This window comes from Amyelois transitella, chromosome 7, assembly GCF_032362555.1.
Source record: "Amyelois transitella isolate CPQ chromosome 7, ilAmyTran1.1, whole genome shotgun sequence".
Lineage (NCBI taxonomy): Eukaryota > Metazoa > Arthropoda > Insecta > Lepidoptera > Pyralidae > Amyelois > Amyelois transitella.
This window is the reverse complement of record NC_083510.1, coordinates 11242940-11256263: the sequence shown is the minus strand read 5'-3', so window position 1 is coordinate 11256263 and position 13324 is coordinate 11242940. Positions and strand designations below refer to the sequence as shown.

General features: G+C 37.7%; 1 protein-coding gene across 8 annotated transcripts in view; it reads right to left on the bottom strand.

The window, feature by feature from the left end:
- The window catches only part of LOC106130233 (putative protein kinase C delta type homolog), a 42005-nt gene that overhangs the window by 23953 nt on the left and 4728 nt on the right, over window positions 1–13324 (bottom strand). For 5 of the 8 annotated variants that reach the window (XM_060945199.1, XM_060945200.1, XM_060945196.1 and 2 more), the window contains 3 exons: window positions 9491–9588; window positions 8176–8377; window positions 7071–7200 (listed from right to left, as the gene is read on the bottom strand). In XM_060945199.1, the coding sequence (XP_060801182.1) occupies window positions 7071–7200; window positions 8176–8377; window positions 9491–9588 (430 nt within the window). Of the gene's footprint in view, window positions 1–58; window positions 3443–7070; window positions 7201–8175; window positions 8378–9490; window positions 9589–13324 lie in introns of those variants that run through there. The other 3 variants (XM_013329030.2, XM_013329031.2, XM_013329032.2) reach the window with 1 other exon arrangement.

The window sequence follows — 13324 nt, the reverse complement described above, 5'->3', positions numbered from 1 at the left end:
TGTGCAGTGTTAGTAGATGATATTATGTTCCTGTTTACAGTCAATGCTATTTGGTTACCTTTTTTTATTTGGACAAATCCAGCAGGAGATGTGGGCGCTGATGAATCGAATCCGGAGTCATTGGAGCCTGTAGATGTTCTGCCGTCAGTGTTGTTCTCGCATTCGAAGAATTCCGCGGATCCTTCACTAGTGTCGGATTCTTCCTCCTCTTCCTCCTCATCAGATGAGTCTTCATCTTCCGATGAGGAATCAGACGAACTGGAAGAATGTATCACTTGAGGCGTCTTCTTTTGAAGTGGACGCGGCGTCGCTATCAATGGTCTAACAGCTGGCTCATATTTGACGGGTTTCTTGACCACTGGGGCAATTGGCAATTTTATTACATCTTTTGGTGATGGTCGTTTGCTGTCATCAGATTTCTTCCCCCTTACGTCAATATCATCTTGCTTTGTAGAATTTGAGAAAGATTGGTGATTTTGATCCCTTTCTATTTCATTTTTCTCGTCTGACTTATTATCGATTTTCAGATCTTCGATATAAGACAATTCTTTAACGTTTTTACTATCTTCTGGTTTCTTCGGATTTTCATCTGGTGGTACAACACTAACTTGACTTTTCTCAGAATTTTCATCAGCCTTATTATACTCTCCTGTCACTTTAATATCAACGTCACTGACTTTTATTTGAATTGGAATGTTATCTGACTTACTTTTATCTATATTATTTGCATTTGAAGTAACATTTTCATCCTTCAAAACAGATTGTGATTCATTGATTTTATTTTCTTTTTTAGCACTGCTCTTTTTATCTGAATCTTTTTTTCCTGTACCATTATTTTTCTCAATAGATTTCTCTTTTTTATTTATATGAGATAACTTTTTGCTATTACAACTTGTTTGCTTAGATTTTACCGAAGTACTATTGCATTTATCTACCTTGTCACTTGTTCCAGGCATATTTTGGCTATCAACAATGCTGTCGTTACTACTAGTAGATTTTTTTGATATATCCAGTGGCGTTTCATCCACTGATGCACTTTTCTTATTATCAACATCATTAGACGATTTTTTCTTTTTTATACTAACATTTTCAGCCTTTTTATCTTCTCTAGCATATAACTCATCTGTTTTGTTACTTTTTGTAGACACACCGCCGATGCAGTTTGATTTAGTATCACTTTTTAATATTTTTATACTAGTTTCATCTTTATATAACCCTGTCGAATTATTTTCGGCCCCACTTGTGTTACATGGTGGAACAGAAGACATAGATTTACTTTCTTCTTCATGCTTTTTAATCGTTTTACTTTTTGCATTGTCTGTTGAATTTTCCTCTTTTACATTTTGTACGGAATTATTTGGATATGTTGTGTTTACCTCATTTCCTTCTTCAGTAGCAATATCGCTATTGATGTGTTGTACTGAATGTTTAGATATTTTAGAGCTTTCATCCTTAATTTCAGGTTTAATGTCTAAGTCGGTTTTTATTATATCATTTATATTATAATTGTTTTCTTCTAACTTTTCTGTTGGTGGCAGATTCTGCACATTTTCAGGTGTTTTCATGTAATCTAAGCTTTCTTGATAAATACTGTCGTTTTTATCTTGAGGCTTGTAAGACATAGTCATTGGATGTTTTTTGTTTAATATGTCTACATCAGAACTAGAATTTGCTTCGTCATCTTCTTCTTCTGGAAACCAGAATAAAGCTCGCCTGTGTTTTTCTCTACTTTCTTCAATATTTTGTTTTCTTTTCATTAGGTAAACTGTTTCTCTTTTTCCAATTTTGTCCCAAAAATTTCCATCTTCAACTTCTGGTGATGGTATGGTATTTTTATCATGCCTAAGGTTTTCATTGCAGGATTCAAAAGTAAAAAAATTTGGGTCATTTGTATCAGGTTTTAATTGTTTTTCATTCTGTTCTTCGATTACTTCACTACTATACGTTATTTCTTTCTTGGGGATGCGAGGTTTTTCTTCTACAGTAACATTTTCTATCTTAAATTTTAGAGGACTTACTGGTGCGGACACTTCTACTGAGGATGTAATTTTGGGGATAGTTTTAGCCCTGAGTTTAGGTTGTTCATCTTCTAAATGCTTTATAGATAATCTTTTCTCTATTTCTTCTATGGGAGGCAAATTTGTCATAATAGGCTCTTTTGGCATTTCAGTTATTGAATCTAATCTACAGATACTTCCGCCGGAAGAAGACTTTTTTAAACTTCGGCGTTTTGAATTTTGTTTTTGATCTTTTAACGATTTAAGGCTATCATGTAGTGAGTTATCAGACTTTGTTGTTTTTAAAGGATTCTTGTGATTTGATTTTCGTCGCTTTATTGATTGATATGCATCTAAACTTGTTTGAGGTTCAACTTCAATTCCCACTTTGGTTAAATCTAATGTGGCTGTACTGAGATTTTCACCCTTTATTAAAGAATCTAATAAATTTGCCTGTTCCGCCAAAAGTTCCATAGAACATCTCCTATCTGGAAATTTACTTGCAACTGATTCACGATTTTCAGAAGAAGGTAAAGTTTCTACACTTGATTGCGCCTCCCATTTCCGAGGTAACACTTCATCATCAACCTTTTCTTTAACTAAAAACTTTTCTGCAAGTTTAGTTCCCAGTGTTTTCTTTTCTCTCTTATCATTATATATAAGATCATCTGCTAATCTATCTCTCCATTTTAGAGAATCTGATTGATCATTATCAGTCTCATCTGTGTTGGTGTTAGTTTTTGTGGCATTATCACTTTCTGCGTCCTCGTTTGGTTTTCGGGGTGAATCTTTATCTTTTCTTTTAATTGTGTGAAGCCTAACCACCGTTCGGCCTCGCTTTATAGTACTTCGCTGCTTACCTGGTGAAGAATCAATACCTGTTTCTGGTTTACCATCAACTCGTGGCATAAAAGGACTACTTTCTTTATCAATTGTGTCCTTCGGTGGTGATATTTTGTCTTTAGCAGCATTTTCCTTCAGTGGTGAATTTTTAGGGCTTATTGGCGATGAACTCTTTCTTTTATGATGATACTTGTCTCTAGAGACATCAATGTCAGCGGTGTTTATATTTATGGGGCGCGGTGTATAACTGGGGGTTCCGTAAGATCTCTTCATTAAAGGAATTCTCCTAGGGCTATTTATCCTTACCGGACTAGAAGTTCCCCTCTCCGATATGGTACTGAGCATGGGAGAGTAGCTCCGTCCCGAGCTGGTGATCCATCTGGTCGTCAGAGGAGCACGAGAGTACCCTCCAAGGGACGAATGGGTGCTGTAGTTCGATCCGGTGTTAAGATAAGGTGCACTGTACGAGTTTCCTAACGAGGATCCCGTTCCACTGTATCCATAAGAGCTACCGGAGTAGGTCGGTGACCCGCCGTAGTAAATGTTCGCGATATGTTCCGAGTAGAGAGGCATCGTGAGGAGCGCCGCGGCGCGTCCGATGCCGGGCCGGGTGCGCGCAGACTGTCGCATGCGCAGGTGCTCGCCCCGCCCACCGCCTGCCCATCGCCGCCCGCGTCGCAGGTGATTGATTGATGGCGTTATTCAGACAATAATAACCCCGGGTGACGCTCACAACTTTTCGGAAATAAATTGTTGTCTGTCTATCAATTTGTATTGTCAAACGTTTGATAATCGCGACATAATCTTGTGATAGGGCCGCGCTACGGGCAAATAGGTTACGTTATTTTTAGATTGGAGGACTGACATTTTCTATTTACCTATGCTTACGTTTCGTGTGGAATAGTTGTGGACATAACTGTAGAAAATCCTAGAGTTGGGTAGCTTTGGATAATGATTGATTTATCAATTTCTGTTTATCTGTTTCTAAATTGAATTGCCGGTACCTATGTATCTAGTTTAGAATTTTGGACCCGCTCAATATAACACGAACTATCTATAATATAGTGTAATTTGTCCCGTATATATTATTTATATATATATATCTATCTAGTTATATACAAACAGTTGATACCGAATGCATTGAAGAAAAAACTTATTAAGATTAAAATTAAAAATCGTCTTAAATTAACACGGAAACAAAGCATCAGACAAAAGACCTGTTTGTCTTTATCCCTTACAACGTAAATAAACATACATACTTAAAGGTCGAATTTATTTTTTTATTTTATTAATGACTCATAACTAATTACGACACTATTAATTAGTTAGATAAAGACGGCAAATGAAATGTATGAAGCTTCAGAGTTCTTTCAAAGCTTATTCATACATACTTACTTACAATATAATCACGTCTATTTCCCTTGCGAGATAAACAGAACAAAGTCTAAAAGCCTTTTTAAAGTCTTCAAAAAAGGTGGCAGGTTGCTAGCCCATCGCCTATAAAAGCATATAAAAGTTTATTCAGTTCCTTAATTTGCCTGTCTTGAATGACTGTAACCATTAAATTAAGATCGCATCATCTTTTTCACAATCATGTTTCAAGCTGGATTCTGTACTTAACTTAAATTAAATTAAAGGTCAACATGGTCACGGAGGTAATACGGAAGACACCTCCGTGTCATTGCCCGACTCAATCACTCCTGGATTTTGAACGTTAAGGAGACAAAAGTGAGGCAAATGATGACTGAACAAAATCATTTTTACATTTTTATTAGTAAGCAAAGGACTTTTCTGCTAATATTTTTTTGAGCAATAAAGATAATTAAATACAAATAGACAAAACTTCCCGTGCTAACCTGTACTTAACTTAAAAGTAAGAACTTACTCGTACTTATGATAAAAATTAATATCGATAAACATTCATTATTCTTTTGATAAGAAACTTATAAATCCCTTGATATTTAACTAACTTGCCGGTGATATATGTGATAGTACCTACCTACTTAGTACCTACAACAAAAATCGTTATATAGGTCACATACAACAAAAAAAATTTATTTCATAATCACACAGTAATAGGTAGAAAATAAAAAAAATGGACATACCAATAATAAACAGAGAATATTTTAACAAAACTTACTCGTTACTTCCTCACTGGGTAAGTAAGTAAGTCAAACATTTTTATTGCACCAAAAAGTAAAACATATAGAACAAAACATAAATAGCTTATAAACTTGAGATTCTTCTTGTAGATGCGATGGGGTAGCAACCTGTCACAATTTGAATTTCAATTCCATCATTAATAAGCTATACAGTTGAACGTGGCTTTTAGTCTTTTCAAGACTGCTGGCTCTGTCTACCCCGTGAGGAATGAAGACATAATTTACATGTTCTTATGTACGAACTAGGCCATGATAGGCTGTTAGTAAAAGTAGCTGTAGAAAGTAAACTGCCACTTGGAATGTTTTGTATTTGTAAGAAAAGAATCCAGATTCTTCAAAATAAAAAGTTGTGAAGATAATAAGTGGTTTCTAACTAACACAAATGCATATTGTTCATGAACTGGAAATTTATAAAAACAAATGCAACTAAAACTTCACTCTTCCTGTATTAATTTATAACTTTACTAGCTGTGCCCGCTACTTCGTCTGCGTTCAAAACAGTAGTTCCTGAGATTAGCGCGTTCAAACAAACAAACTATTCAGCTTTATAATATTAGTATAGATATTTACGTTAAAACAATTACAAAATCATTTAAATAAAATCTGGTCTTACATGTTAACAATTGCTCGTTCTTTCGTCTTCCGATCGTCACTTTTTTATTTTCGTCGTTCTATTTTATTTTATTTTTTATTTGTGGCCAGTTAGAAACATAAAAGGTTGCTTATTTCATGATATGTGTAGTAACTTCTTTTTATTAAATATATATATATATATATATATATATATGCATGTTAGGATGGTTATATAGTTAGGTAACACAGTAATTTAAAAATTATGCGAACTGAAAATAAAAACCAGCGTTATTGAATTACACGAACATTATGATTTATCTATCTAGAACGCACACCTTTAGGTCTTTACACGAAATCACTAAATAAACATGCAGGGAATTAGGAGATAATGTTACATAATAAAAATATAGAATACATAATACAATACATACTTAACAACATACATATATGGAGATAAATACTTAAGTAAGGAGTCCTTTGAAGTATTAAGTTTCTCATTAGTAAATTCGAAAACTGTACTATGGCCAAGCGCGTAAAGCTTACAATTTCAAATCAACAAAGGTTATTTTATTAAGTTGTTCTCTCTCTCTCCTCTGCCTCTCTCTCTCATTATCGTGTAGGTACAGCCTTTGGGTATCATTTCTTTGGTTCAATTAATAGTCAGGTCAAGATTAAAATTATTTGCTACTTAAGAAGGTAATAGAAGGTATAAGGCCGTAAATTCATGGTATTATTGCGAGTATACAGAGTGCTTCCTATGTTTAGCAGAAATTGAAGCAAGCATCTAAAAATCCAATTAGAAATACACTGTTATAGTAAAATAGCTGAACGTCTTTTCAAGCCTGTTGGCTCTGTCTACCCCGCAAGGGATATAGACGTGACCATATGTATATGTATGTATGTATGTATGTATGTATGTTATAGTTACTGCATAAATATTAGTCTCTTTACTTCGTGAATTTACGCCCTTATTTAATTCAAAATATTTTATTTTCATGGGAATTGCACCCATTAATTAATTTGAGACAAAGTTATGAAAGTAATGCTACAGAGGTCGTATTAAGGCACTAAATACCAATATTAGTAAAGATATCTTAGTGGCTGAATTGGATTTCATAATAAAGTGTGTAGCCCTCCAGTATTTAGCGCGTATTGAGAGCACATAGAGATGATCCACTTTTTGGAGGTAGGCTCATATATTAACAAGCCATTTGAGGACTATGAATAGTCTAACTGGCCTTGTTATAGCTAGCAAAAGTGCAGCTCCCTTTCTCCTACATATAAAAATCATACTTGACTGGTTGGAGTGGTTGACTGACTGACCTATCAACGTCCAACCCAAACCATGTGGTATAGAGATTTAAAATTTGGCGTATAGTTTCCTTATACGGTCTAGAAGTGCACAAAGAGATGACCTCCCGTAATTCCAGCAGGAAAGAGAAATTAACGGCATTTGCTTTAGCCGTGGAAACCTCCTCCAGTTCTTCATAATTACCTTCACATTTGAGCCCTTGCTTGAAGAACCCGTAGAGCAGCGCTCCGCAGTGGTCACAGAAGGTGGGCGACATGAATTGGTGCGGGCGGAACCTGTGCGGCACGTCCACCTTGAACCGCTCCCGGAGGTACTGCAAACAGGAGGCTGTTAGGGCCATTAGAACATGTACATTTTATGTTTATCCCTTCCTTAAGAAGGAGGCAATTGACAGCGGGAGTTACGTCCTCAAATATGTCGAGTGGTGTGGGAGTAACAGAAGATTTGAAGGTTCAAATAGAGAAGGAGGCAATTGACGGCCGGAGTTACGTCCTCAAATATGTCGAGTGGTGTGGGGGTAACAGAAGATTTGAAGGTTCAAATAGAGAAGGAGACAATTGACGGCTGGAGTTACGTCCTCAAATACGTCGAGTGGTGTGGGGGTAACAGAAGATTTGAAGGTTCAAATAGAGAAGGAGACAATTGACGGCTGGAGTTACGTCCTCAAATATGTCGAGTGGTGTGGGGGTAACAGAAGATTTGAAGGTTCAAATAGAGAAGGAGACAATTGACGGCTGGAGTTACGTCCTCAAATATGTCGAGTGGTGTGGGGGTAACAGAAGATTTGAAGGTCCATCTGACTGGTTCCGTCTGTTAGTTCAGACACATTGAGGTGTACCAAGGGAACGTCACGTTTTTATCACTGACTGGGGAGGCAGAGATTTGTAACAAAACTCAAACGTCAAAGCTGAATCTGAGTGAGTATCATAGGCGGTTCAATTTAAGACTTATAGATAGCACCACGTCAATGCTATACATTCTGTTTTGTGTAGAAGCGATTTAATAGCCAGCAAACGAATGGATGAAGTACATTACTGGTAAAATACTTCGCTGTAGGTTCAGGTTTTCTTCGTTTTAACGATATTACCTGAAGACTTTCTAGTCCCTGAACTAATGGATAATTTAAAGGGTGTAACTTTGACGAGAGAGATGTTGAAAAAACAACATTACCATATACCATAATAGGTAATAATAATATTTTGTCAACTATATTCATTAAAGATGAGAAAAACAAGACATTATTAGCGTTGCAACTGAGAACATGCGATTATCAGAGAAAGAAGTTTACCACAGTGGCTTCAGAGATGGCGCTGGAGCCGGGACACTTGCCCAGCAGTTTACTATGGCATCGCTTATGAACAGCGGTCTGGCACGCCGAACACCTGTATCCCTGCTTCCCGAAGCCCCACAGGAACTCCTTGCAGAACGCGCAGAAAGTCGGCTGCCTGAAGAACTTCGCGATGAACTGGTGCCCGTTCACTTCGTGTACTCTGGAATTTAAACATTTTGCGATTAGGAAAAAGTATAAATAATCAATAGATTCGATTTCTGAACTTTGAAAAAGGCGCATCTCGTCCGCGTATCTTTAAATTTTTCTGGGAATATGAGACATGTACCTTGTCAACGTTTGTAAATAAAAAACCCATTGGTGAACCTAAGAGCCTAAGTCAAAAAAGCATCTCTCCCAACATCGACAGTAAATATTCTTATTTATGCCCACATGCCCAGTATTTCCACCTTTCTGCTCATGATATAAAGAGGCGGCAGATAAGTATGTAGCGGGAGCGAAGATTCGGCTCGACCGCCACCAAAGGGAAGATCTTCCGCCAGGCTAGGTGTTATGCCTGGGGAACCGCGGCTCCGACGATGTTGTGTCGGAGGTTGTATTTATGCTCCAATCCATGAAATCTCTGAAATCGCGATTTAGATTCTTCGCTGCTATTGGTTGAGCGCGTCAATTTCTTCGCGATGATTGACAGTTGTTGTGTGATTTTGATGTTGTGATGAGTGGCGTAGAGATGTCGCCACAAGTATATAAAGAGGACAGAGAAATTGAACGTCACTGTTACCCAGGCCCCCACGGCCGCCCCATCGACCTGCCTACAGTCGTAGGCAGCGGTGAAAGTCATTAGAGAGGGCCAAAAGCCCTGACCAATCTACTCCGACTCTCCAAAAGAGAGCATGGGAAGACCTGACGTCGTTGTCACTGTTATGAGTGATACCACGGAAAAAAACAAAATCCAACGGTATCTGACATTACAGGCATATAGATTCCTGCTTGAACTCCAGAAACTTCTTGTGACAAAACATTTAAGTATGGTAAGAGTATCATGATATCAGGTAGGCGTATCCACATGACGGATGGTCGACAGTCGCCAAGAATCTCAAATGGAAGATTTCAACAGGTGCACGCGTGATGTATTGTGTTGTGGAGTCTCGTGGGATTGCATCAGATATTTTTTTCAGTTTTTAAAATATTGCGCCAAGAATGGCCTGGTACTTAGGTAGGTATATCTATTGGTACCGTACTTCTGTTGTTGTAAAACACTAGTAGGTACTCTTAAAATATTGCTTAAGGACTGTGCTAAGGCATATCGACTTACTTGTGATGTTTGATAGCTCCCCGGCGCTGGGTGATGCCCTTCCCCCGGGAGCGACGCACCGCGCCCTCCGCCTCCCCGCACCCGGCCCCTGGCAGCCACTGAAATTGACAACAAATTCCCTATATATTTACATAACTTGATGACAATGCAATGGATCCTGGAAACGTCCTTGATTCAAAGAATTGCTACAACAGTTCAAGGACACTGGTGACAAAAGTTTAGGTACAAATTTATAGATATATCACATGAATTTTAAACAGTTTAAACAGCAGCTTTACTATCATAAATATGGGAAATAAAGCTGCGTTTCCACCAAAGATGTGGGAGAAAAACGCTCCGCAAAGCCGTTTCCATCAGAACTGTACTAAGCGAGGCTAGGTCAGGTAGGCAATTTTATAGCTTCTTTAAAAGCTTTGATGGAAAACTTAGCCTTATGTAGGTATTTATGCGACAGTTACCGTAGATAAATCTCTACTTATATCCTAAGACATTTTCAAAAGTTTTGTTTTGAGATTCAGAAATGACGCGAGGGGGCGGGGATTGATGTTGAGTGGTGGGATTTTGTTGTACCACATATTGTAATTAAGCATGTTTACACTATTCAGCGCTATAAAATGCATAGACGTAGATATAATATTGTACCTAAAATGTCGTCTATCATTCAATACTAATTAAAGAAACTTGATAAACTGCCAGCTCGCATCACGCTGCTAAATAAGATTCGAAACAATGTTTTCACAGAAAAATCATCACAGAATGATTCTGTCATTGCAAATTAGACTTATTTTACTCCAATTTAGTTTGAGACTGACTGTTTCAAATTATGTTTTGTATCTTAGAAACAAAGTCTTTAGTATAAAGTTTATTTGTGGCATAATTAAATATATTATCTAATTATCATTAATTGGGTGACATTTTTGAACATTTTACAACTTAAGTTAATAAATGATCATAAGACGTTTCATAACAGATTAAGCGTTCTTGGATTTAAACACAGAGCAAGGTTGGGCGGAAGCGATCTGAGCGTGCAAAATGAAAAACATACCCAAAACCACGACGCCATCTATCGTTGTCCAAGGCAATTTGATAACTCGTAATCATTATCGTATACTAGCCGCTAAATTAAGGGTATACGATTCGCAAACGCATAGAAAGCATCAAGGTCTAACGAATTCCCTGGCATGATTTTGGTGATTACTTCTATGAAGTGCAGAGTGGACAGTAGTCGCCGGAGCTAGCGTTTCGTATGCCCGGGGTGAGCTGACACAAATGCGCCCTTATAGATTTGTTGTATACAATTTTTTTTTGTTCGGGGACTCGCTCCGTCTCTATTTACAGAAAAACGTAGCCTATGTTATGCCTATGAAGGTTGTGTTTAATTCTGTGCCGTTTGTAAGCAAAATTTAGTCACTCAGCAATTCGTAAGAACTGTCACGCATTGGCTGTATGTTGAGACGGTCTTGCTGTACATATAGCTTAAGGGTTTTTTTTTAATTAAGGGAAAGGCTAATAAAATTGCGACCTTTCACTGTCTCGAATCTCAATTCCATTTATTGGATAATCTAGATGGACGTGATATTAAGTATTTTTTTAAGACTGTGTGTTAAACATATGAGTGAATTACATATTTCGTCTTTTCCTGCCCATTTTTCGCCCTCCTAGTGTTTGTGCCCTGCGCCTGGGCAACATTGGCACATCCTATTTACGGCGCATGACTTTATAGCCAAAATTGTGTGTTCGTTTGTCATGTTGTAGGCATCCCGTCACGCGGCCTGTCGAACGGGATTTATTTTACGCTGATTGAAGGTTGAATGATGGTGTTGTTAATGTGTTTAGCGGGAATGATATCATTTGTTATTGTTGATATATTAACTCTTTATATACATAAATAATTTATCACGTAGTTTTAGGGGATATTGTGGCATAGTGGTAAAGTTGTTTACTTATATGTAAAACGGTTCCGGGTTCCCGGTCCTAATCTAAGCCCATAACCCGTTGAATACCAACCGATGCTATGAAAGTGAGGAATAACATCACGAGGAAATCTGCACTCTCAGGCAACTGGATGTGTAACCATGATCTTATACGGGCTAGGTTCTCCTGCGAAGGTTGCGGGGGTCAGATGGCAGTAGCTTCGTGTAAAAATCGAACTTACGCAATCCAGGATTATTCTATCTAATATATATCCTAAATCTAATCCTGCTTAGTTCAGACACCAGTCTCTCATATTCTTACCTATGTTATGTATTTACTACTTGATATTTGAGAGAAAAATAAAAATATTTGATTTGATTTGATTTGAGGATCCATGGTCAAGTACCCCAGGCTCCGCTCCATTGTGGTGAGGATGTAACCGGGAGGAAGAAGAAGACTCTTGCCTTGAAAATAGATTTACCCCTTTTTTGTATGAAGTACTTACTTATTCTAATCTAATTATATTTACTTCATGAGTTCGCTAAAGATTTATCTTAATTATTAGCTGTGCCCGCAACTTCTTCCGCGTGGAATAGTTTTTTTGGGCATTATTGAAGCCCTCAAGGATGAATAATGTTCCCCGTTTTATTTTCACATTTTCCATTATTTCTTCGCTCTTAAAAGTTGCAGCGTGATGTTATATAAGCCTAAAGCCTTCCTGGATAAATGGTCTATTCAGCATAAAAATAATTTTCCATTCGCACCAGTAGCTCCTGAGATTAGCGCGTTCAAACAAACAAACAAACAAACTCTTCAACTTTATAACATTAGTATACTCGTAGATTAATTTCAATAGCGCTAGTCATTACCTAGATAACAGCACTTAGTATGGCACAGTTGTTGTGTTCGGGCGTCAATGACCGTCCGATGAAAATGCTGCAGTGTAGTTTGTTCCGCCGCTTCTTCTACACATGCGCTTTGGAAGCGGTAGTAGGTAGTTATAATTAGATTTAAGTGATGTGACGTCAATAAGTGATACCTTGTATCCAGTTTTGAAAATAAATCTATTCTATTCTATTCTATTATATTACCAGGTTCGGTTCACAATAAGTTTGTTTGTTTGTTTGTAATTAATTGCACAGTAATTTACACAGTTAGGAACAAGAAATAGTACGTAGTAACAAAAGGACTTAACCCACGAAGAGATCTCTTCCAGTCAACAGGCAAACAATAAAGGTACTAGATGTTAAGTAAAAAAGCGGCAAGTCGCTGTGTTATAAACAATAATATTTATGTGACGTAGATATAAATAATAAACAAATACATACATACATATAATTACGTCTATATCCCATGCGGGGTCGACAATTCTATCATTAAGCCAAGAAGCCGAACGTGGCCTGTTAGTCTTTTCAAGACTGTTGGCTCTGTCTACCCCACAAGGGATATAGACGTGACCATATGTATGTATGTATGAAGGAGAGTACTGAGTTCCATCGACATAAATGTATTCATACGACCGTTCAGCTTGCAACGAAACTGAACCAAACTAACTAGAATGCGCGGAACAAAATGCAGGATATAAATAGCTAACTGACCAACTAACGCCCGCTCTTGATGGGCCCGTAATGCTCAGAGTGCGTCAGTGAACACACATACATACATATGGTCACATCTATATCCCTTGCGGGGTAGACAGAGCCAATAGTGTTGATAAGACTGAATGGCCACGTTCAGCTATTTGGCTTAATGATAGAATTGAGATTCAAATAGTGACAGGTTGCTACATACAGTCAGTGAACAACATTTCAATGTGGTGGATTACATGCAGACGAAACTGGGTATGAATGCATATCACGGCCTCTGTGGCGCAGCGGTAGTGCGCTTGTCTGTGTCATCGGAGGTCCCGGGTTCGAATCC